At 41.7% G+C, this 26,635-nt stretch overlaps 1 protein-coding gene and 1 long non-coding RNA gene across 3 annotated transcripts in view; one reads left to right on the top strand and one right to left on the bottom strand.

Moving 5' to 3' along the window:
* LOC310742621 overlaps positions 1–3,625 on the bottom strand; it is a 40,862-nt gene extending 37,237 nt beyond the window's left edge. Inside the window, exon 1 of the long non-coding RNA XR_014538619.1 lies at positions 3,431–3,625. This is a non-coding gene — a long non-coding RNA (uncharacterized lncRNA). The remainder of the gene's footprint in view (positions 1–3,430) is intronic.
* A 3,732-nt stretch (positions 3,626–7,357) lies between these two features.
* On the top strand, positions 7,358–25,130 carry LOC310742673 (palmitoyltransferase ZDHHC12-like). 2 transcript variants are annotated; one of them, XM_083572092.1, is made up of 7 exons: positions 7,358–7,480; positions 7,784–8,055; positions 14,193–14,289; positions 17,678–17,830; positions 18,556–18,728; positions 20,591–20,756; positions 23,986–25,130. In XM_083572092.1, the coding sequence occupies exons 2-7, from the start codon at positions 8,027–8,029 to the stop codon at positions 24,178–24,180; spliced, it is 813 nt and encodes a 270-aa protein (XP_083428218.1). In that variant the 5' UTR covers positions 7,358–7,480; positions 7,784–8,026; the 3' UTR covers positions 24,181–25,130. The 2 variants fall into 2 exon arrangements, with proteins under 2 accessions (XP_083428218.1, XP_083428219.1); XM_083572093.1 differs by having other exon boundaries at positions 7,367–7,480; positions 7,769–8,055.
* Positions 25,131–26,635: the final 1,505 nt, after the last annotated feature.

Below are 26,635 nucleotides of genomic sequence, written 5' to 3'. Positions count from 1 at the left end.
AATAAATCACAGGAAAGATTGTCTAAGCATGTTAAAGGATCCAAGACTACTGCTCATCTTCAGAGAAATAAGGTTTCAATCTTTACCATTTGCAGTCAAGACAAGAACCTTATTCATGATACTTATCCGTTTAATCAAACAACACATGATGCAGGCTATGGTTTGAATAAATAGTTCTGTGCTGGCTTTCTCAAGTCTGAGCCCCTTCTCCCCAAACCAATCTGCCAAAGGGGCTGATAATTCCCCACTTTCTTTTAACAGTAAAGACTAAGAGCTCATACGTAATTCTACTCATCCCATGCCTAGGAAGCACAAGTCGAAGCAAGTTTTCCACTTGTCCTGTGCTTTCTAGGCACAAGTCCCAGTGGTTTTGCCTTTGCTGCTTTCCCCCAGAAAACTTTCTCTTTATCACTAAATTGGAACAAACGGTAATCCACAGAAAATCCTCCTGCTGTTTGTTCTGATTCAGTACTAAACCATGGGTTTTTTCCAGGGGGAAACAGTGGGGGGAACTGAAGTGCGAATGAGCCCTAAGGTATTCGTTTGGAGTCCTGGAAAGGAGAGAGACTTTTCTTGGAATTGTGGATTCATTTTGTCATATTTTTAATGTCTTTAAATTAACTCTGCACCAAAAACATGCAAATTTTAAGTCATAATCATCATACTGAAAGTGAATCCTCTAACTGGACACTGAAAAGCAGTACTGTAGTTAAATGTTCGAGGCCAAGTCTGTATCAGCAACTGAATATACCACTGTTCAAATCCAAAATCCACATACGGAATACAATCGTGATGAAGAAGCTTATTTATTTCTTGAGAAATCAGAAATCAATAATTTTAGTTGAAATTGGTGGATTTCATGTGATTGGATTCAATTTCCAGATCAAGGAAAATGTTCAGCTCTTCAGACTGTGATTATTAATGTTCGCCTTTATTTACTCTGTTTTGTTTTACACTGCTTTGTAACTGCATGAAATGTTTTTAAATTGTGTAATGGTTAAATTATTTGATACTTGGAGGCAGTAATTTATTCCTCTTATATATTTCTGGCATCATTCCATCAATGGTTGCCTTACCATTTTTAGTACTACAGTACAATCTCATTTATCAAAATGGCCTATTTGAAGCATCAGTTTAGATAAATTCTTTACATAATACGCACTGGATTATTCAAGACAGTGTTCTTCAGCATTGGGCCTCTAGATGCTGTTGGACTACAACTCTCATCTTCCCTAGCCAACTTAACATTGTTTGAGGACTCAAACTGAAAAATTTCGGAATGATTTCACATGTAGCACATTTGTTATAGAGAAGTACTCAACTTAAAAGCACCACCTTAGCCTGCACACCTAACTGGCTTCTGTGCCTTCTTCACATCTGACAACCCAAGGCAGCAGTATATTACAGTTTTGCCTGAATTTAATTTTAGCCACTTCCTCGTGATACCTATTTGAGTGGTAGCCATGTCTTCCTTTAGGAGGCAAGGGAGAAGCATGCCAAAATGTCTCCTCAGGGCAACATATAGTCACTGCCTGAAGAAAAATCTGGAATGTTGAACTGGTTTTTCATTGGTAATAGAATCCAAACTGGAGGAATTTCTTATGCCAATATCTTGATGACTTTTATTTAATAGTAAAATATCAATGTGTCTCAATTCCCATCATGAGCAACACCTCCCCGCCACAACCACAGTATCAAGGAGATGGTAAAACATGGGTTTTACATTTAGATTTGAGATTTCCTCTTTACAACTCACAATAATATTTTTTAAATGGAAACTTGCAAAAGCCAACCTTGCTTTCTAAGATATCGCTTACAGTTAAATATTTACTATATTTAGCTTGCAGATGAAAGACCAAGGGTGCAGGAACTACTGGATTCCTTTGGAGTGCAGTGAATGTTTATTACTGACTCTGCTGTCAGAGTAAGTTTCTATACACGTCTTCACAAGGAGTTTACTCTTCCGGTGATTGCATTCAGAGGAGGAGAAATCTGAACCACTAACTGGAAGTCCCTGTAATAGCGATCCCGCTTGGAAGGAAGCCTGAACCCATATATTGCATCTCAGCCGGCTCCAACCACCACCACAGATGTCATAGTGGTTTGTCAGTAGAGACAAGGAAGGAAGGAAGGGTTAGGCTATAAAAAGGAAGAAAGTCTGTGAAAAGAATGTCTGAATAAATATGTATGTGGGTGTAGGCTAATACAAGGCAACTGGGATTGAGTTAAATGTAAAGTAGCTTGCATTTCCCCACTGGCTCTCTGCTTCTAACTACTGCTCACACCACCAGTGACTACATTATACCATCAGTGGTTTTATTACATGCCGGCAAGCAGTGCGCTTTCATCGTAAAGGACAAACACATCTGTTCCAAAAGGGCAAGGGGTCACAGTCAGTACTTTGAGCGGAATTCTCTCTCTCTCAACTTTTTACTTTCTTTCAGCTTCTCAGATCATGCTGTGCCCACGCTATTTAACTCTGCTAAGGAATGTCACCAATGCGGGTCACCTTTACAGGTGTACTTTGCCTGTCATGTCATGCTTCTCTTTTCTACAGCGATGGCTGGTGTCCATTAGGACTCGTAGGGCACAAGGCAGGGAGGCCAACAGTGGATGAGTCAGGGACAATGAAAGGAAAAGCCAACTAATTCCAGTTTTGTATTCCTGTACTTATCGCTGCAAGCTGCTCCAATTGGAAGAGAACAAATCTCCTCAAAAGGGAAGATACAGGAAATGCCTCACATTCCTTCCTTCCGATTGCTTAGCAACCATGATTAAGTAGCTAAGTTTCCTTAGCAACAACAGCATCTCCATATCAGCCTAATAAGTCTTGGAACAGGGATTCCCAAACTGTGGCCCGCCAACTTCATTCCAGTGGTCCACAACATTTCTGTAAAAATAAAATTAAAGATCATGCAGAACCCAGCACAGTGCATTACAATTGCTACAACCAGCAGCAAAATCTTTATGTGGTCCACCAAGAACCTGTTTGGGGACTGTTACCTTAGAATGCTTCCTTCATGCTTCGTTTTCTAACTTTATAGATGTCAATTCTTTTAAAAAAAAAAATTTAAAGAAAGCTAAGAGTCCAACCCTTCTGATGCGGGGTGGGGTTAGGTAGGTAGGAGATGAAAGTGAAGATGAATTACAAAGTGTTCAAAGTTCTACCCCAAAATGAACTCAACTGACCTTTAGTTTTTTGATAATTATGAGGGCTACTTTCAGATGCATTTCAGAGATTTTTGAACTAGTTCATTCCAAGCACTGTTTTGAATTCCCATGTTAGTTTCAACTCCTTGACCTGAGAGGATAAATGACTTATTCTCTTATCCCCCATGTGCATTTAGCAGGAGTGTCAGTGGTCTGGTAATCTTCCCCATAAGGTTCCCATGACTTAAGGTACGTTCAAAGCAGCCATTTTAAACACTACCTTGTCTCACTGAATCAAGTGAGGAAGAAGCCAGTAGCCAATGCTGTGCAACAAATCTTAAAAGGACTTAAAAACCAAGCACTTGTAACATTTGTCTTGCTGTTGAGAAAAATGGTCTCTCATTTCACTGGTTATACTGCAGACCTCAATGCAAACAGGAATGACAAATGTGGCAGTGCAGAGATTACTGTAATTGTCAAACATAACGCAGGTGTCCTTCATAAATGTCAGCTATGTAACAATGGTTCCTAAGAGATTGGAGTTTTACAAACTTGAACGTTCTATAAGCATTCATCATTGAAACAGACGAAGTGTCATCCCTATAGGCCAAAACAATGCCAAGCGTTCTCAACCAGACACGTCCAGCCATCCGCAATTCTAAAATGGAAAACAGAATATTTGTTTTTAAATTATCATGGGAAGTCAAAGCAGAGTCCTACAGACTGGTTTGCAGATTTCAGCCAGAACCTCATTCTTTTTCCTCAGCATTTTCCAAAGGAAAAAGTAATAAAATGAACTATTTCAGAGAAGGGATAAATGCCACGGTTTTCCCTAAGGAAAATTGCTGTATCTTAGCAAGTTATATTAGGGTTCCACAGTTGGTAGATAGACCTATGTAGACAGATATTAAAATAAATTGGCCAGTAAAATAGTAATCATAACACATTTTTCTCTTCAGTATAATCTTACCACATGGAGCCAATTTCTGTTTAGATGAAGAAACAGTAGGAAGTTTTTGGAACAGCAATATCATACACTGTGAATAAATGTATTTAATTATGATAGATAGGATTATTCATCAGACTGTTCATGGACTTTTACAATATTCATCAGAGTGCTCTGAAATCAGACACATTTCTGTATGTGAGTAATTTGGCATATAGTGCTAGTGGCTGCTATGAGGATAGAGTAAGGTTTGGGAAATTAATATATTCAATTTACAAACGACAATACCAAAGACAAGGTTTCATCTGGTAACCATTTAGCAAGTGAATTATTCATCAATGGAGCTTGATTTGAACTTTAAATGTTCAAGTTTCAACAAACTACCATGCTGTTCTTGTGATCAATCATAGTGGGAGGTATAGTTAGCAAAGTGTCATCTCTCCAGCCTGCAAAAACTTAGATTCTTCAGTTTCTCCAATCTCTGGAGAAAAAGTAGCAGGAAGGTGCTGTACCTGTGTGAGGTTGTCCAATGAGTTTATCCAACCAAGGCTCCCTTTACCATGGCTTATTTTGAACCCAGCTCAGTAGAACTTACCTCAGAGCCTGTTTGGGATACCAGGGTTCAGTCCTGAGTTGGAACATTGGAACATGTTCTTGGACTCCAACTCCCATCAGCTCCAGCCAGTATGGGCAATGCTCCGAAATAATGGATGCTATAGTCCAGACATGTTCAACCGGTCGACCGCGATCAACAGGTAGATCCCTGGGGTGATCCTGGTTGATTGCGGGATTAAATAAAGTGGGCAAGGAATGTCGTGGCCCCCGCGGCGCTCAGTCCCTCCGCTGCTGCTGCAGCAGCGCAGGTATGGCTGGTAATCGATTTTCTGCATACCCCCCTAAAAGAAGTTTAAGAACGCTGACCCCTCGCCAAAAAAGCTCAACAACTCTGGGCAACCCACCCCACACACACTCGTCCTCCTTCCAATGACAATGGGTAGAAGATCACTTCCATTTTTTTTATATACTGGGAGTAGATCGCAGTCTCTTGGGAGTTGGGAGTATAGACCATCAACATATAGTGAGCATCACATTGACTATCCCTGACCTAATTTTTTATCCAACTCCTTTTCTAGTTGACACAGAACAGCTATACTCAGTGTTCCACCCTTCTGCCCTCTTCTTTTCCTTTTTTCTTCTATCTTCTATTTTTAGTAACTCCACAGAGGCCCAATGCTGTAACAAGATGCTCATCAAATATGAGAAGCCTCTTTTGTCCACAATGTGGGTTTTCAACCACGCAAATGGATGATCCATCTGTTTTTGAAAACATCCAGAGTTTTTCATTTATATCTTTTTCTCTTTCATTTTGATTATACCATTGTTCCAGATCATCTTAATATATCACTGGTACAATATTCTGGGAAACACTTGCATCCGAGTAAGTATTCGCCAGTTAATGGTAACCTTTTCCATATGCCATACTCACCACAACCCAAGGTCTTGTTTCTTTAATCAGGTGGCTTATTTCCAATTTTGCAACCCACTGGGTGTTGGTAAACTCCCTGGGGTGCCTGCAAACCCCCAGAACTCCAAGCGTCCTCCAGTATGTGCAACCCTGGAAAGGGCATCTCCCCCATTCTCCAGTGCGCTCAGCGACATAAATCAGATGATCTATGCACACTAATCTTCTAGCTTAACACAACAAGAAGCGTGAAACATCATAGTCTAATCTACTATTTATTTACACACTATGTACAGACAAAGGCATAATGGTGTCTGTTCTCTCCAGCTCTCAGAGAACAAACAAAACAAAGTAAAAACAAAAGTACAGACAACGAAAAAGAGAAGGCTGTCTTCCGTTCCCACAGTCATCTCAGACAGGCATGTGAATTATACCAATCACAAAATGCAGCATCGGAGGAGTGAAATTGCTAACACTGGGGTGGCAGGGAGACCTGTCTGAAAGAAGAAGTTATATGAGAAATCAGTGGGTGGGGAAAAGTTTACCTCCCAACTACCTGTTCTCCCCCTGCAGATGCCCTCCATCCCTGCTTTAATATTTTAAGATGAACACAAATTTGGCAACCCCCTATTTGCCTCATAATTCCACATCACAATTAGACTAATTTGTTTTATTACTTATTGAAACTGTTATCTCCAAGCAGCATTATCCAATAGGCATGTGCAGCGCTTAAAAGACTGCGTACACTGCTCCTGCTGACAGAACAGACATCCCAGGTTTGTGCATATCATCATGGTCCTAAACCACAGTTTGGCATGTTGCTCTTGTAGAACTCAACAGAGAGGAGGCCGAGGACAAAGATAGAGTTAGATGGCTCTGACTGTCATTGCCTCTTGCTCCACCTACTGTTTGGTCCTCCCTGCCCTCTGCTCCACCAGTGGGGGTGGGTGGGAGATGTAAGACCCCCTGCAAAAGAGCCAAAATCTCAGCCCCCCCCCCGAACTGCCCCTACCAACTTCCCTGCCTAAAACTGCAAAAACAAAGGGTTGTCAAAAAAAAATGACAGACCACAATACATCATTGGTAGACTAGTTTTGCTTGTGCAGACCACATGTATATGAACAAATACATATTTGGTACTAGTGTGTGGTTTAGCTGATATACATAGTAGCAATCTACTTTCTCTGCCTATGAGAGAAATATTACCAGATGTTTTACATTTAAGAAGTTGTTTTAGAAAAACTGAACTCTTCTTAGGGCTCGTCAACACGTCCATTCACCCCACTGCTTTCCCCCAGGAAAACCCATGGTTTAGCACCCATGGCAATTGGGTTTTTCACGGATTGCTGTTTGTTCCGATTTAGCACAAAAGAGCGGGTTTTCCATGGGAAAGTTGTGGGACGAAGGCAAAACCACTCAGACCCTTGCCTAGAAAGCATGGGACAAGTGGAAAATTGCTTGGATGCATGCTTTCTAGCCTTTATAGATACAAATTCAGTTTTACCGAAACCTCACCCTAAATAGGTTTTGTTGAAAAATCCGTCTAAAAATATTGCCCAGATTTGGGTTGGTAGGCTCTCTCGTTTTGGAAAATCCAAAATGTACCCTTTTCCCAGATTCATACTCACAATACACAGATGTGAATAGCAAGGAAAGGCGAGAGAGGGGGGGGGAGCTCCCTTTCCCTGGTCTCTGCCACACTGCAGTGCCCTGAAAAAAATTGCGCCTGCCATCCATCTTTGAGTTCTGCAGCTATTTAAAGCACAGGAGTTTACTGAGGGTCAGGCGCTGGCAGTGTCAATGTGTATAGGTAGCTGCACCAAGTGAAATGCAGAAGGAGGTAGGAGTCTTCTTTGTGTTAACATCCATGAATCTCTCTTCTTCATCATTCAATATCTGACAATGAGGATAAATCCAGAGAGGTATGGGATAGTGACTTGTGTGCGTACAAAATATTTTAGAATGTGTGTATACTTGTGTTATTACAATTCATGTTATTGAAAGGTTGATTTGATGAGGAAGAGGAACTTAGTAGAACAGAGGGATGTGGGTGCAGGAAGAGGTGGATACAGAAAACTGTTTATTTTTTCTGTTCATGCAAAAGTTGTCAAGTATCTGCTGAAAGCTTTAATAAGATAACAGAAACAAAAAGAAATTGTGCCTGGAAGTATACTACGTGCTGTACATTACTAAAAATTCACGTATGTCAGCCCACAGGCCCACAGGATCACAATCCCTCTTATTTCCATGTACACACAATGGAGCAATTGGTTCTGTGGAACTGGAGCAAGGCGAGAATTAACATGGGAATGCAACCTTTGGATTGCACCCAGGAGCTGAAGCATCAACGACAGCAGAGGAAGTAGCAGCGGCAGCCACTAATCCTGCTCTAACGCCACAGCAGCTTGTCATTCCAGTGGATCTGCTAATGGAGCTACAAACTGCCTGTGTCTCTCAGGAAACCACACATGGAAATGTCCCAGCGAGTCTGGAGGAGGTAAGATACTGACCCCCAAATAAAAAGCAAATTTCATCAGTTATGTTCCTAAAGTTTCAGGTGTTTCGTATTATGATAGGTGAGAATTAAATGGAGGGTGGGGAGAGAATGGTAATGAAAATTTACAATCAGATGGTTTGTTTTGATTCATGTACCCATGCATGTTCATGGATTCATTATACAAATCAAGTGTGCTGGAAATCAAATAGCTTTCTAATTCAGAATTCCCAATGGAAGTAGTAACAGAGCCCTGCAAACAGAGTAGCTATGTGTCTCATTTGGACTTAAACATTGCTGTTTTTCTTTCGTTACAACCTTTATATCATTTGGTTGCATAATGACATTTTCAGAGCAAATGAATATCACAGTCTATTTTAATCTCATCTGAGTACCTAAAAACAAGAAGGGTGGCGTAACATTTGCAAAACATTCCATAACATTGGCAAAACATTTCAGCTTTGGGATTCCGAGCATTTCAGGCAGCCAGAAGTCCAGATTAAAAAAAGTCATCACCCAGAAAAAAAAAACACTGGCTATTACAATGCAATGAAAGTAAGGTAGTTGTCAGGAATGAAATGACTTGCTGTCAGGGTGACTGCTAGGTACTTAAAGGATTCTGGGCAGAGCCCCACAACACACATTTGCATTGATATATAGCATGCCACTAGGAAAATTAATATGGCTCTCATTAGCACTGCACTTTGCTGCCCACCCAGCCACGTAAAAGCAAATTTAAAACGGGGAAAGGGAAGGGGCAGCAGATCAGAAGACTCTGTGCTACCCACTAACAATACCTTTGTTTGCCCTCATTGGTTTGAACAGTTTTGGATATCATACTGCATAGCTTCATTTGAGCCAGGGTTCACCCAGGTTCACCCAGAGTCCAAGTAATTATTATAGGGCCAGGTGTCATATATAAGTGCCTTTATACATCTGCATGTATAAATGAGGAGCAAGCAGATCGCCAGGGGCTTATCCAGGTCTTGATCCCTTGTTGACCTTGCCTGTGGTTGGACAACAACTGGGAATACCCTGCTACTGAGGCCTGACCCCTTATAAGAGAACACAGCTCTTTAGGACAATAAGTGATAATTTGGAGTAGCCTTCCCCATCCTGGGGCCCTCCAGGTGTGTTGGGTGCTGCGCTTAGCAGAGGCTGATGGGAATTGTAGTCCCAAACATCTGGAGAGCACCAGGTTGGGTGAGGCAGAACTGCAGGAGCACAAAGAGAATCAGGATGGAGCAAGCCAGATGCTAGAGAGCTGGAAATAAAGCAAAGCAGGAACTAGGGAGGGGGAAGGAGGGAAGCTGAAGCCTAGCAGGCTTGGCTAGAATTTCTCAACTGCTTGTAAACATGTAGCCCAATAGGATGTGTTTCATAAAGCAGATGGCTCTTTGCATTAATATGAAGCCTTAATGTGCTAATTTAAGGTTCTCAGAAACCCTAGACACAAGTCACCTTTCTTTTAACTTCCTCTTGACCCTTTCTCTTGCATGCTTCCTTTAGTTATCCTCTTTTACAAACAAACTTTGTTTTCCCTTGATTCGTGTCCAAAAATATTCTGGTTTTGATCTTTGTCAGCAACAAGCAGTCGTCCATGCACTCACACACTCACTCCTGTGTTATCTTTTCCATTTTTCTTGGGTTCCCTTATAGCCATTGCACTGTTCTGTGATCAAATAGCTGCACAGAACTCAGGACTCAAAACCACATGTGCTTCCTGCCAAGATGGCATTCAAGCCTGGGTTGGCATTTGCATACCCTCAAACATTTCTCCAATGAAAATAGGACATCCTAAGGAAAAGCGGGACATTCTGGGATCAAATCAGAAACCGGGACGGCTTCTCTAAATCAGGGAAGTCCCTGGAAAATAGGGACACTTGGGTGGTCTGCATTTGTTGGGGCTCATAGTCATCAGTGCCTAGAACAGCAGGGGGAAAGGAACGTTACTAAACCTAAACACATTTATTTAAAACCAAGCTGTACCAAATTCAGTGGTATTCATTCATTCGCTAGCCTAGACCCAGTTTTAAGTACATGCATCATGCATATCTGTGTGAGAAACATTTTCAGAATCTGGCCATAAGATGGGCACTTCCTGCATTTTATGGCCTCCCTCATGGTGAACTCCCTTTCCGGTTAGTATATGGGATTTTTTACAGAGCCTGGTGCCATGCCATCAGGTTCAGTGGGTTCCTGCCTACCAGCCTCAGGTTCAGGGCTCCCCTGATTATCGGCATAAGGCTGAGAGCCAGGTACCCAGACTGGTTCCTAAGCCATTGACACATTGGCTCTGATGGTGTCCTGGTCACTGCTGGACTATGGAATCATAACACTCTGGTTGTTTCAGTTGTAAGTGCTTAGGCTTACTTACAAGCTGAGTTACATTAGGGTGTGGGAAGGAAGGGATTGTGTCAAAGATTCCACAGGAAAAGTGGACTTTATGGAGGTGAGAGAGGTAGCATTCACAGGTGTTTGGGGGTGTGATTCCAACCTATGGGGCAACAAGGTAGAAAGGGTAGAGGCTTTTAAGGGAACAGGGGATCTCCAGATGGCAGAGGGTGGTGGGGCCTTAATTCTTTGAAGGGTAAAAGCAAACCCCCTCCAGCAGTGACCCAGCTCAACTGAGCTACCCCTGCTTCCCTCTGACTAAAAAGATGCTCAGGAGCATATCAAAGAGTCCCTGGAGTGTCCTCCAGCTCCTCAACTGAACAAAAGCTCTGAGCCTCTTCTTATAAACTAAAAAAGCCTGTCTAAACTAGACTATACTCTTCTGGACACGAAGGGGCCATATATTCCCCTTTCTCATCTGTGATGGGGTGTTGAGCTGCTTGTGCGTAAAGTTCCTAGTCCCTCAGTGTTTGGCTAAGTCCACAAACCACTGTCTGTAACGGAGCTCCATAAGCATGGCTCCGTCAGTCGCTGGCAGAATCCGACAGTGGGCGTTTACGGAATTTCTTCCAGCATAAAAGCTCCTTAACGGAAACACGTCTTCTGGACTCTCTGCGTGACAGTTTCCGGCGAGGAGTGGGTGTCCCTATAGGAGGTCCTGAAACCTCCCCGCTGTTCTCGCTGGAATTGTCTCTGAGCCATTCTTCCGACTCACTTTCCCTTGGAGCTCTTTCTCTCCCCCTGCTGGTTCCCTCCTCCGCTGATAAGTCTCTCTCAACCTCTGGGAGCCCTTGCACCACCGGTTCTTCCGATGACAGTTCCCTGACATCATCTCTAAATACAGTGGTACAGACGCTTCAGGTTACAGACTCCGCTAACCCAGAAATAGTACCTCAGGTTAAGAACTTTGCTTCAGGATGAGAACGGAAATTGCGTTGCAGCAGCGGGAGGCCCCATTAGCTAAAGTGGTACCTCAGATTAAGAACAGTTTCAGGTTAAGAATGAATTAAGTTCTTAACCTGAGGTACCACTGTACTCATGATGGCCAGTGAAAGCCCACCATCATAATACTTCGCACACAAAAACCCAGGATTGACTTTAAAGTGAGTAAATTTGTGGTGGTTTTCACCTTTTCATCATCACAATCCTCTCCCATCCCACAGGAATACCACAGAAATAGAGGACCTTTCTGTTCTTGCCATAGTTTAGCAAAGACTGCTGTGAAATACATAGAAGGTCAGCTTTAAAACAGGTAGCTCAAGCCACAGCGCTTCATGACAATAGTAGAAAAACAGTCCTTCTGCTTAGAATCCCCTTTATACTTGGAATCATTGTTCTTTGCGCACAAAAACAATCAACTGGTTGGGGGCTATTAAAAAGTGCCTAGGAATAGGCACTTTCAGCCAAATAGTCTGAAAGGATTACAGCTGTCAGGATTTGGAGGTGGGGGCAGGGGTGTATTTGACAGGAAATAAAGCTTATGTTGATTTTTTTTTTGTAAGGTCTAAGAAGAGGCTGAGTGACTGTGCTGAGAATATGAATAGGCAAAGTGGAAGAAAATCCCTCCATTTTCAAAGGAAAAACATAGTGATTATATTTCATTATAATGGCTGTACAAGCATAAACTAAGCCATATATTAGTAACAGAGCTGAGCTGTCTTCTCAAGGGATGGAAGAAAGGAGTGTGCTGTAACAGGGAGATTAATCACTGGCAAATATTAAGAGATTATGAGGAGAGATTAAAAGATTAAAGGGAAAGACGAAAGGAACCTAAATCTATATATTGTGTCCAGATGACAATATAAGGGGGGGGGGGTTTCTGTGCACATAAATCACCTGGCTGTACAAAGTAAGTATTAACTATACATGATTGTATTAAGGACTGTTAAATGGAAATATAAGGAGTCATCATTCATTTATATGTCTGAATGGAGTTTGAACCATGACTAGCCCATTGAGCTCAATGCTGGAAGGTATCATTAGCACCTCTTCTGTTGACTTTGCAAACTTATTTAAAAGGCAGCATGGTTGAGGGTCCCAACTGCAAATGTGAGCTCACCAGTGGTAAGAACATCTTTTAATCTGGTGAGATTGTCCAGTAGGAGGTCAGAGATAGTCCTTACCTTTCTCCATGTTCAGGAGAAGATCTAGCAGTCTCCTAACATTAGTCTGAGCCACAGAAGCTTTCAGATTCTCCAAAACGACTTCAGACACAAGGCTTGATCCCTCCCTAAATTGGGTGAGGGAAAGGATCAGTGTTCAGCACTGATCATGGCTGTCTACTAATGGTGGTCAAAATTTGTATATATTTGGACATGGAAATTAAGAAGGAAAAGCATGTGAGAAACCTTTTCATATAACCATTCATCACATAAAAATGTCAGCCCCAAAAGCAGTCTTTTATATTCACCCTAAGGCAGTCTTTACATACAATTTCCTAATGGGTTTAACCTTCAAGTTAACATATCATGAACATCACATGTACCTATCTATGTGCAATTAGCATACACATGCCAATTTAGCTGTGTATACACCCATTGGGACACCATAGTTGATCAATAGCTTCCGGACATGTGTTATTGAATAGATATGTGTCAAAATAGCCACATGTTTTCTTATCACACATGGCATAGTGTAGAAATACAGAAGTGTTATCCATGCACCTGTGCAGCTCCTTGCCATTTGGGGGTTGCCCTTCCTAGTGGACTGTGCAATACAGTCCACCCAATTGCTACATTTTCAAATAGTGTTTTTTTTGAAAACCTCACAATATTGCAATGCTGCTCATTCCTTGCTGTCATGGAGTCTATGAAAACACATGAGTGGGAGCCTCAGGCTCAGGAGCCAAATGCTGCTGTGAGTACTTCCTTCCCCATCCCCTGCTTGCCCCCGTGTGTCCCAGTCACTCGCTGAGATCCTTTTCCTCCTCCCTGTTGTCCTGCCAGCTCCTGACACTTTTATACATTGACTGAACTGTGGTGCAGCAAGCTCCACCTCCACAGAGAAGCTGGCTTTTAGAGGACCTTGCCTTATACTGCAGTCAGTTTCCTGTAGGGCTGAGGAGACGAAAGTACCCTGGAAGACTCCTCCTCTGACTCAAAGTAAGGTGGCAAGGCTGTGTTCTCAAGTGAAGATGGGCCTGGCAGCTCTTCCCTCACTGAAGGTTATCCTTCTCTGAGTCCATTGCACAGTGCATGGTCTCTGAGTCATGGCAGAAGAGTTTAAACCTCCCCACCTTACCATACCTCACTGTTATTTCATCAGGAGGAAATACTTCATTAGTGCCATTTTTCATTAAAAAAAAACAAGTTTCTAGTTCTTAAGGCATTGACGATATGCATGAAAGTTTGTACTGCAGTCTCAGGATCCATAAGTAATAATAATAATAATAATAATTTATTATTTATACCCCGCCCATCTGGCTGGGCCTCCCCAGCCACTCTGGGCGGCTTCCATAAAAACCAAAAATACAGTAAAATATCACACGTTAAAAACTTCCCTGAACAGGGCTGCCTTAAGATGTCTTCTGAATGTCAGGTAGTTGTTTATCGCTTTGACATCGCTTTTGACATAAGGATGTCTTACTAAGGTTTTCAGTGATGGGTGTTAAGGTTCCAGGCCCCTTCATGGCTTTATTTATACTAGAGCTTTCTGCTTGTGTAACAGCAGCATTGGACACAACACAATTGCTGTGTGATTGAGATACTGTGACCATTATCATATTTGTCATTGTGTTTTATTTTCAGATCATGGAAGTTTAGCTCTCCTGGTGAATCAAAGGTGGCCGTCCTTTTCTTTTACAGTTGCACATTTCTGTGGGGTTACCCAACTTACCTGTTTTGGGTAAGGCAATCATGGTCTTGTTCAAAATACGGCTCTTCCTTGTGCCCGTTGTATAGAATAATAGTGAAAAGGGAAAGAGTTGCTTTCCATGAAAGCCTTGGTCTCATATGGCAATTAGCCCCACATACACCAATGCTCTCTATTTAAGGGACTGCATTTTCCCTACAAGAAAGGTAGTAAAATAAAGACTCTAATCATTATATAGCTATGGATATAGATAAATATATAGTTGTATAATTTGTTGAATCAGAATTAGAATTCAATCCTGCAAAGGCTTATTCTTATATCTCATGATGGAGCAAACTATTTTGGTAATGCCGTTGACCTGGAGACTGGAGAAATATATTAGTAGTAGCATGCTAAGAATTGCATTAGGATGGCCACTTACACATAGCCAAAAAAGAGGAAATGCATCACACACATAATACATCAAGATGAAAGAGGGCACAGATACGCACATCTTATGCAAATGACAGTTTTTATGTATAGATGCAAATTTAGAAATAACTGCTATAAGTTAAATAGAAATGCATCTCACTATAAATGGGAATATTGTGAATATTGTGATCAGGCGACCTTAATCAGTCTGCTGCCCAGCTTCTAACTGCTGATGGATAACTACAAGCCCCCTCCCCTGGCTCTCCTTTTTATGTTTCTTTCTTTAAATTGAACTTGGATTTGGTAGCACCACAAACAGAGGACTAGCCTCTGTAAAATAGGACACCTTGCCAACCCAGATTATATAAAATATCATTGTAATATGGAGTTGGAAGAAGGTAAATTGGTACAGATATAATCCAGGGCTACCAGTATTTCTGGAATATAAAGGTAAGAATTGATATACCAGTACACTCTGATCCTGAAACTGTTATTAAGAACAAATTTCTGTGGAATTACATCCAAGCAACTGCTCTTAACAGTATGATAATGATGCAGTTGATTCATGGTGTGCATCACATCAATGCTGAATAATAATGTACAAATGGTTATTTCAAGCCAATATATGTCTATTATTACTTGGCCAAGATCCCAGATTCTAGGCAATTCCCCTTGGTTTACAGAGAAGAAAGGAACAGACAAAAAGAAATCCTGAAAAGAGTTTATCTCAACTGACTCCATGAAATGCAGCCAATATTAGAAAGTTTATGGTACTTGTTATCTAGTGTGATATCAAACTGTTGCATTCCATTAATATGCTTTTATTTAAATAAATGATAGACATGCCATATCATATGGATATATGTATCTCACTGACCTGAGAAGGTAGAAGGTTCTGCATTTTCTGGACTTTAATCTATACAATACAGTACAAATATAATACATTATTCTGTTTATATTCCCTGTTGCTCTTTTTATGGGAGGGAGCTGGCTGGAACTTTTCCCAAAGCTTTAGTGTGCAATCCTTGGCTCAGTTTAAGTCAAAGGCACTTCTGTCATTGACTTCATTGGATCATTGGATCAGGATTGCATCTTTAATTCCTTAATCTGAGCATAATTCTTCAGTCAGCTGGTGGGCGTATTATGGAACAAATGGTAGTATTTTATCTGTGCAGAGTAAAATTGCCAAGCTAAATTGAAAACAAAGATCAGAAATATATTCTAGAACAGTACTTAGCTGTAATTTATTAGCATCTTTCACTTTATTATATTTCATGAAATGAGAAAGGGGAATATCTTTGCATTTAAGTGAATAGATGACTACAGTTGTCACAGGATCGATTTTCAGAGCGGCTTTTACAACCTCTAGGCTTTGATACCTACATTTACAAAATGAAATAATCATATTTTCATGAGAAGTGAAGTTTTAAAACATTTTCTATCCAAGGCAAGGGAAAAAAGAAAAGCAGGAATTCAACAGTAACCTCCCCTTTGTTTGCTTCTCCTCCAACAGTGGTTTCTCTGCCTAATGATTCAAAACGTCTCTGCAAGATGCCTTTCCCTTCACTGTCATTCACGTTATGCATCTCCATAGCTCATTATTGTGGCTATGTATAATTAAACTGACTTTCTGGCATGGCCATACTTCTGGTCCTTACTGTTTAAAGATCTCCACTTCTCTTCTCAACTAAGCAATTGCCTGATTAACATTATTTGAAATCCCAAGATGCTTTTACACTCAGTTTGTAATGATGCCTAAGCAACGATTCATGTAGAAACATGGGAGCCAGTTCCTTGTGTCTGGACCTCATGTTGCTGTGGCAATATCTGTAGAAGGAATAACGTGGAACAGATGGATTACTTATCAGTGGACAATACTGTCCTGGCAAGGAAATATATAATTTGCCCAACCCGTATGGTTCTTTCCTAAAGACTTTAATGGAAAATCTACATGTAAACAGCTCACCCATAGAATCATAGAACCGTAGAGTCGGAAGGGACTCTGGGGATCATGTAGTCCAACCACCTGCAATGCAGGAAAATATGCAATTCCGTAACATATAAATTGTCACTTTGTGATTTGGAAAACTGATGCAATTCCGTAACATATAAATTGTCACTTTGTCATTTGGAAAACTGATGTGTAGACTAAGCCCTCATTTTGAGGGTGTCTGTATCTCCTATCTACAGGCTCAATGTCAGGAGTTGGCATAGTTGAGCAGCTGCTGGATTCTCTGACCTAGCAAAAGGCCCATTGCAAAGCACCACTCCAAGCACCTCCATCTTTGTTAGGCCATCTGCATATATTTAGACACAAAGCTCCATCATTTAACAACAACAACAACAACAACAACAACAACAACAACAACAACAACAACAACAATTTATTAGTTTCCCCCAGAAGCTAACAGACAGCCAATATGAATCAGGTGCAAGTTACCTCATGCCCTCAAACCCACCACTGCTTATTTCTCAGAAGCCTGGTGACACAGGAAAACCCACAGCAGGTTTCTTGCCTGTGGCCCACAGAAACCTGAAACTTGGTCACGCCAAGTTGGTTTCCCTTCTTACACATCTCCTTGTGTTATCTCTTCTCAATAAGCTTGCCTACTGTTAGCTCCTTCTGCTTCCTCATACTGCTTGCCTATAATATTCTGTGTCTCTTTCACCTCTCATGTTGAGAAATCTCTCAAGAACTGCTCCTCCAGTTCCATCCAATTCTCGTTTCTGTATCCCCAGTTATGGATTTGTCAGTCCCTAACTGTTGAAAGCCACCTTGAGTAGTACATGGACACTAGAAGAGTGGGATAGATAGCATAGATAGCAGAGAGGTTGGGGAAAGAGAGAGAGATTTCATGTAAACAGTATACATACGTAGGCAGCCAGAGGTCAAGTATATGACTGGTGCTTTTGTACAATGATTTGCATGATGTTTCAGTTTGTGTGCCAGTGTATCAGATTAGTTTTGTGTATCAAAGTGTTAAGACATTTGTCTATTTTCATTGCACAGATTATGCCGTTATCTTTTAATACCCTGTGGAACGCCCATGCTACCTTCCTCCTTGGGAATGCTCTGATGTGGTTCCTCTTCTTAAAAGCTTCTATGATGAACCCAGGTTTGCTTCCTCAACACACTGATGAATATTACCAGGCCATCAGACAGGTATTTCTCTTGTACACCTTTGCATATGCAACCATCTCTCACACATTAGTAATAATTCTCTTTGGCAATAATCACCTCTGGAATTAAACAAATGCTGTTGCTGAATTGAAAGCATCCTTCTTTTGTCATCATTTTTTATACATGCCTAAATGTTGGAGATAAGAAAATTCAATTAATGCAGGCAACTAGCAAAGAAAGGCTTCAGCACTTCTGCACACGTATCTGGGAGAAAGTCCCATTGACTTAACTTCTGAGTAGACAAGTATAGAATTGTGCTGTTTTGGTGACTAATTTTGTTTTCCACTAAGAAGTCATGTTTTATAATATGATCATGGGACATCCCAATAGTATAAAACAATGCAGCTACATACGAATATGAACCATTCCCAAAGTATTATATGGATTGAATCTTTCTGCCACACTTGCCATCCTCGCCTGTCACACCAGAGTGATGCGCCACACCCTTTGAGAACACTGTTTTACATGCTTCCTGCCTTGGAGGGGAGAAATTGCACTTTTTGCAGATGCATTTGCCCTGGAGATGGGTAAACTCATGCAAGTCCACCTTCGATTAGAACATAAAGCATGAACAGCAGTTGAATCACCTGGTTGTCTGAAATGATGCTATTGTCCAAAGCACATATACAAAAGCATTAGGTTAGTTGGTTCTTAAGATTCTGCTATTGCATTTTAGATTCCATCCTGGATATCTTCTTCTTTCTAAGGTGGATTATCTTAATTATTGGGAAGAGGGCAAAATCCTGTTGCCTAGACTATGTCATGTGTGCCACCTTGTGAAACCTCTTCGAGCTAAACATTGTCGTATCATCAATCGTTGTGTGTCTGGCTTTGATCATTATTGTCCTTTTATCTACAACAGCGTGGGATACAGGAACAGGTACAGATGTGCAAAAGAGATTTTTCCTGTAGCATTTAAGATAGCCTTCCGCAACCCATTAGCTTTCAGATGTGTCATCAGTTCCAGCCAGCATTGCCAGCGAGGTGATGGGAGTTGCGACCCACAACAGCTGGAGGGCAACAGGTTTGGGAAAGATTGTTCAAGATATTTTTGCTCGTCTACTTTATAAGTCGTTAGTAACTAAGCGTCCCCCCGCCCTTTTCACAACTCCATCAGATGTTGCACATTTGGAGCATCTCTCATCAGAAACATTAACATGTGACACAATAAGTCTTTGGATCACCACTGTATCTATCAGCCATCTGTGGCCCTACAATCAGCAGGTGGACCCTGTTAGTGTCACCCCACTTGGGGTATGCCCAGCTGGTGGTGACTTGTGTCAGGGCCTCCTCAGTAGTGGCTCCCCATTTGTGAAATTCCCTTTATAGTGAGCTGCATCAGCCTCCCTCCTTATAAACTTTTTAAGGAAAAAAAATACTTATTGATACATTTTGATGGTTGAAAGTTCTGTCCCTCATACCACTGAAATTACTGTATTAGTTTAAGGGTAGATTATTGCTTTCAGGAGTTTTAAACTGGTTTTTAGAAAGTTGTTCTTAACTGTTTTTTAGATTTTTTAATTGTGTTATTTTAGTATTGAAATATGTGCTGCCCTTTGGAGCATGGCGTGAGATATACATTTAATTAATTGATAAATAAGTCATAAACTTATTTATTTGGCAAAGCCAAAAATGTGGTACACAAAACAGATTTAAACTGAGAAAATGGTTGTGGCTCTTTCCTCCACCCCATGAAACAATGGGGGAATTGATTTTCTATAAAGGGGAAAATGGTCAGTGCCATACTTAGAAATCCAAGACCAGGTATTTAGTGCAGAAGACATGACAATTAAGCTCATGTAAAACCCACTGAAGGCCAGTTGATGGCCTATATTATCAACTGCTTGCTTTGCTGTTCATTTTTAATCATATACGCATCCAAGTCACACAGGAGACATTTCATCAGAAATAAGGTGCTCATAGAAGGCACTACCACAGTTATTTCCCCACATCATCTTTTAAGGGCATATTTATGAAAGGTGAGGGACGCGGGTGGCGCTGTGGGTTAAACCACAGAGCCTAGGACTTGCCAATCAGAAATGTCGGCGGTTCGAATCCCCGCGACGGGGTGAGCTCCCGTTCCTCGGTCCCTGCTTCTGCCCACCTAGCAGTTTGAAAGCATGTCAAAGTGCAAGTAGATAAATAGGTACCGCTCCGGCGGGAAGGTAAATGGCGTTTCCATGCGCTGCTCTGGTTTGCCAGAAGCGGCTTAGTCATGCTGGCCACATGACCCGGAAGCTGTACGCCAGCTCCCTCGGCCAGAAAAGCGAGATGAGCGCCGTAACCCCAGAGTCGGTCACGACTGGACCTAATGGTTAGAGGTCCCTTTACCTTTTTATGAAAGGTGACCTTGAGCACACTCTGCTACCATTTGAGGTTCTTTTCTGACAGATTTTGTTTTTAATGTGATCCGACTTCATTTAAAAAAAGTTATGACACAGCAGGAGCCAAGGACTAAATTCACAGAGTAATCAGTACCTCCAGTAAAGAGTACTATAAAGAGAGTGCAGTTTTGGTTAGCTTCTGCTTCCAGGCTGCCCACGGACATCTGGTTGCCCACTGTGAGAATAGGATGCTGGTTTAGATGGGCCATTGGCTTCATCCTATGGTCTTATGAATTAAATCACCACATCAGCTGCATATGAGAGAGGTTGTTCTAGATACTGGCTGAACTTTGCCAAGGCTTTGTTAGCTTTTTACGTAGTAGAAGCATTGCTTTGTTTCTGTTTTGCTTCATTCTAGGCCCTATTTTGTAGGATTCCTCACTACTATGTGTCTGAACTCTGTTGTTGGAATATACCTATGCTGGAATTGGTTTAATGTAATGGGACGTAGTATTTTCATCGGGATCGGATTTCTCTTTCTGTCCGTCATTGCCACAACATCAGCAATGATGACTTCACTGTGTGTATGTATCATCTTGAATGCATATTTTTTATTAGCAGGCTTTGGGGAGGTCACAAAAATGCTTTTGGCACCACAGGTAGCTATGGGGTCAGTCAATTGTTTTTATTAAAAGGATTTAAAAATTAAAGTAAAAAATGACAACTTTTTAAGGGGTCACCTTTTGGCATCACAACTTCAAAGTAGAGGACTCACAGAAGCCGAAATGTTTGCTTTTTAATGACAAATTGGGGGGAGGGGTCTTCGGGGGCCAGCTATGAGCCGCTGGGTAGCCACTGCTGCCCTCAGAGATGGCAAGGGTAGGATTTTCCCACATAGTCAAAATGAAGCAAAGGCACTGACTCTCTGAGTGGTAAGACAGCACTCGTTCTTATCCCAGACTGCATATTGACGAGTCAAAGGGAAAAGACTGTGTGAACCTGAAACATGTCACAGACAGCATGGTCAGTAGTCAGGAATGATGAGAGTTGTAGCCCAGGGACATCTGGAGGCCCAAGTGGTCCCAATCTCCTGCTTTCGGGTTTCTGCATTCTGCCTGAGGCAATCATTTTAGTATTTCGTAGTATTTAGATGCTGGAGTTGCATATTAAAGCTCACCAGCTTTGTTACATAAAGGGCAATCTTCTCTCCCTCAGCCATTCACACCGGATGCTGATGTTAGAAAGATTGTCACCTAAAAGAGGGAGAGCAATAAGTTACGAAAAACCAGATGAGGTTAATGTGTGTTATATCTAGTACTGTAGAGTGGGAACAGCAGCTCACTTTAGATAGAACTGTTAATGCCCTCTAGTGTCTCTTTATTGAAAGCCAGAGAGAAAGAGAAAGTTTGCTCAAATAGGATGCTAAGTAACTGCACTATTTTCGACTGGCTGATTTCAAGTGGGATCATACTGAAAATAAAACAATAGCATGCTTGGTGGGAAATACATTTAATTTGCAAGGGAGTAAGTTTTATCCAGTCCCTTTGGATATATGGTCTTTTACTGTTCTGGTATCTGCATATAAGCATATATTAACTTTGTAACATGTACTGAAGAATAATTTATGTTTTGATATACCACCTGCATAAATAATACAGCTGGCAACAGAAATGATTAAATTGTATGCTTGTATTATTTCTGTTTGGGAGTTTCTACTACCCAATGACAGGATAGTCTGATATCGTGGGATGAACTCTCATAAGAAGAATCATTAACTAAGATTATGGGCAGCAGAATATTTGGTAGTTCACTTACGCTACTATTTGTTCCTTATGGTCCTTGCTTCCTTGAACATGGAAAGCTGCCATATACGAGTCAGACCAGTGACTCCCAGCATCTCCACTAGTTGTGATCCACTTGGCTGGATCTTGAATTTTGGACTTCCACATGCAAAGGACTTCTTCTGCCACTGAGCTAGGGCCTTTCCCAGTGGTCCATTAGGGTGAATGGGGCACTGCCCTACCAAGCTCAGTCTGCCCTTGACCAGCCTGCTTTTCTTACTTCCACCCAGCCCAGGTTTGTGGCACTGCCTGACAGTGGCCTCCTCCTTAGTTTCAGTGCTGCTCTTGTATACCCTCCACCATTTCTCTGATGAAAATAGGGATGTCCTATTTTATCACCATCACCATAACAACAATAATTTTTATTTATACCCTGTCCATCTGACTGGGCTTCCCCAGACATTCTGGGCATCTTCCAACATTCCCTACACAGGGTTGCCTTGAGATGTATTCTAAAGATTGTATAGTTACTTATCTCCTTGGCTCAGGGGGTCACATAACTCCATCCCCTCCAACATTTCTCTGATGAAAATAGGGACATCCTAAGGAAAGGCGGGACATTCTGAGATCAAGTCAGAAACCAGGATGCCTTCTTTAAATCTGGAACTGTCCCTGGAAAAGAGTCTGCTCTTGTAGAACTGCAGAGGGAGGAGGATGGGGACAAAACTAGAATTAGATGATTCTGGCTGTCATTGGCTCTGGCACCACCTGCTGCTGGTCTTCCTACCAGTCCAAATAGGCACTAACCACTGCTGGCCTTTCTCCAAACAGCCAGTCACAAAACTGATGGTAGAGTTAGCAGAGATAAAACCAAGACCTTCTAGATTTGTATCCTGCTGCCCAGTATGATAAGCAACTGGTCTTGGGCTGCTACTATACCAACAGGAAAAGGACAAATACATTTTGTTTATGTTTGAATACATCACCCACAGTCATAAGAACTGGAATGTAGAGATGATTCCAACAGACTAGACTAGGAATGGGGATTCTGTGGCCCTCCAGCTACTGCTGAAATACAACTCCCACCATTCCTGACCATTAACCATGCTGGCTGGAGCTGATGGGAGTTGGGAGTCCAACAGCATCTGGAGGGCCACAAGTAGTAGTAGACTGCACAGAGGGAGGGCGGCACCACTTATGTGACCGCCCTCTGCCCAAGTTGCTGCTGTATACCAGGGTGGAGAGGCAACAGAGTGGTGAGGTTGACCAGGTACAAACACACCAGTAGTAAATCTGGTGGTCCTACCACCATGTTTGCACTGTGTTGGCCTCGCCTTCCCCACCCCCTTCCCTCTTCCCCTTCTCTGTTCTAGTGTGCAGCCGTGACTCAGCTGGAGGAAAGTCAGGTAAGTGCCATCCACTACCAGCCACAGGTTTCCCACTGCTGGGTTAGACCATAGTTTCCTGTGAACTGAATTTAGAGCTTTGGCTGCTATTGTGATCCTGCCTGACACTCTCACTTGTCTACTTTTGATAGATGATTTACTGTTTTTCTAGTGTCCCAAACTGGCTTCTGCAGAACTTGTCAGACTGTCCCTGTATCTATTTCTGGGACATTTAGCCTAGTCCATATTTAAGTATAGCTTTGCTCTGCTTTCTCAGTTCAGTGACCATTGAAATAATCTATATTGTTTCTTGGTGTATACACAACCTTTCTGTCAAGGACTCTTCTTGGCAGTAAACTAACAACTGTTATATGTGTTGGTAAACTCAAATTCTTCAGCTGCTATCCTTTCTCCATTACACCAAAACACCCAAGAGTCTATTGCCTCTGGTCTCCACAGTTTAATTGCAGGTGTTACATACAAGTCAGACATTTATTATAATGTTGAATTATTTCACAAAGTTCAGCTGGTCAGCTTGTAGTGTAATGAATCTTAGTTGCAGTACGGTGTCCTCTGCTGCAACAGCAGCAGTGCAAACAGTTTATATGTAAAGCTGAAAGTCAACTCTATGTGTTTCACTTCTAAAGGTTTATATGGCGGCAGTCAACTTAACTACTGCAGAATGTCTCAAAACAACGAAGTATGCATATCTCCTGGACCATCAAGGGAAGTTCTTCAATCCATTCAATAGAGGAATTATACTAAACTTTATGGAATTTCTTCACATCATCAAGCCTCTAACAGAGGAGGAACTGAAAAAAGCAGATCTGACTTTGGTATAAAGACTATAGAAGAGTCATGTACTCTATAATATACATCACTTTATCAGTAAAACTGGCGGCATGTAGTGCATGGTTTTGAGCATGGCCTCTCCCTAGGGAAAAGAAATGTCTTGACAGAAAACTTTGCACGTGCATGGAACGTGACAGCCCTTTGAACATGTACAGATTGTGAGTATATGTATGGAGTAAATGGACCTTTCTCCTTAAGTGCAGGATATGACCTTAAGCACAGCACAGCAACACATTTATTGGTTCATTTTAAAAATTGCATATTTCAGTCATTGTTCCCACCCACCCACAATTCAAGAGAAATGGCAATAAATTATCATTGTACAATACACATTTCATTTTCAAACACTATTAATCACTGTGCACATTTCATTCTGCCTTATTCAGTATTAAATATATGCATAGCCTATTATCCATTCTAAGATGCTGATGGAGTTACAACAAAGTTAACATAGAATATAAAATTTCCCCAGCAGTTCTTAACTCAAAATCTAAATACTGTATTACACTGCAGTTTTGTATTTCTATTCAACACTAGATGGTGCTGGCTTACTTTTTTTTACTATGAAGCTGACTTAGAATGTCTTAATAGAGTAAATGTTCAAACACAACAGAACTGGGTGAATTTCAAGTTCAGATTTTGCACTTTTGCACCCTTCCCCCTTATGCTGGCAGGCATGCTGTTATATCCTGCAGAAATGTAATAAAATAGCACCCCACTGCAGACTCTGTGACTTAGTGACCCTAAGCCTGCGTGTTCAAGACTCAACAAATATAATTCTTCTCGGTGTCAAAGGTTAAAAGATTTGCAAGAAATATTTGTGAGGGTTCGTTTTCACTTGCTTGAAGCTTTCTTCTATTTCATTCCAATGAACTTTTCTGTAGCTGGGGGATATATAAACATATGCATAAAAAAATAAAAAGCACTTTTCCTCCTTCAATCTGTTCACCATGTTATTTTAGATTGGTCTTTTTTGTTCTGGATTTTATATTCTGTACATATTTCTCAGACATTTCAGCAATTTCCACCCGGGCACTGCTTCTGACAACTGAATCCCAGCTATGTCCAGGAAATTCCAGACATATGGCAACCCTATATTAACATGGTATCTTCCATAAACACTGTCCAACCATCTCAAATCATATTCAGTTAACATGCTGGATGTGGGCAGAGGCTTTGCCCTTGGCCTACAAACACATAAAGGTAAAGGTACCCCTGACCATTAGGTCCAGTTGCAGACGACTCTGGGGTTGCGTGCTCATCTCACTCTATAGGCTGAGGGAGCCGGCGTTTGTCCGCGGACAGCTTCCGGGTCATGTGGCCAGCATGACTAAGCCACTTCTGGCGAAACCAGAGCAGCACACGGAAACGCTGTTTACCTTCCCACCGGAGTGGTACCTATTTATCTACTTGCACTTTGACATGCTTTCAAACTGCTAGGTGGGCAGGAGCCGGGACCAAACAACGGGAGCTCACCCCGTCACGGAGATTCGAACCACCGACCTTCCAATTGGCAAGCCCTAGGCTCTGTGGTTTAGACCACAGCGGCACCAGCATTTACATATACGCCTATAAAAAGCTATAAATAAAAGAGACAGTTCCCTGCCCCATGGAGCTGACAACCTGGACAGTGGGAGAAGAAGAGAGAGCAGGGAAGGAGACACAGGAGCAACAAATAATACAGAGGAGAAGAAGTCAGAAAATCACAGGCCATGAGGGAAGAATGCTTAGGTCCAAGCTTACATGCCTTGGCCACTGTAAAAATAGGGTTTTGCTGAAAAGATACGGTGTGAGGAGGGATTTAAAGGAAGACAGAGACATACCATCATATTTGCTCTTGGACAGTGTCCCAGGCCCACTGGGCAACAAAAGAGATTGGACTCATATAACTCTGGGGAAATTGTACAGGCACAGACCCATTTATTTATTTATTTATGCATGCATGCATGCATGCATGCATGCATGCATGCATTCCACTTTTTAAACCACCATTTGTCCAAGCAGGATCCCAGGCTAGTTAACAAAATGCTGTTTGTTGTTGTTTAGTCATTTAGTCGTGTCCGACTCTTCGTGACCCCATGGACCAGAGCACGCCAGGCGCTCCTGTCTTCCACTGCCTCCCGCAGTTTGGTCAAACTCATGCTGGTAGCTTCGAGAACACTGTCCAACCATCTCGTCCTCTGTCGTCCCCTTCTCCTTGTGCCCTCCATCTTTCCCAACATCAGAGTCTTTTCCAGGTAGTCTTCTCTTCTCATGAGGTGGCCAAAGTATTGGAGCCTCAGCTTCACGATCTGTCCTTCCAGTGAGCACTCAGGGCTGATTTCCTTCAGAATGGAGAGGTTTGATCTTCTTGCAGTCCATGGGACTCTCAAGAGTCTCCTCCAGCACCATAATTCAAAAGCATCAATATAATTCAAAAGCATCAATAAAATGCTGTTTAAAACA

Source organism: Podarcis filfolensis (assembly GCF_964270895.1).
Source record: "Podarcis filfolensis genome assembly, chromosome: 9".
Lineage (NCBI taxonomy): Eukaryota > Metazoa > Chordata > Lepidosauria > Squamata > Lacertidae > Podarcis > Podarcis filfolensis.
The sequence above is the reverse complement of the archived record's forward strand: the minus strand, read 5'-3'. Positions and strand labels throughout refer to the sequence as shown.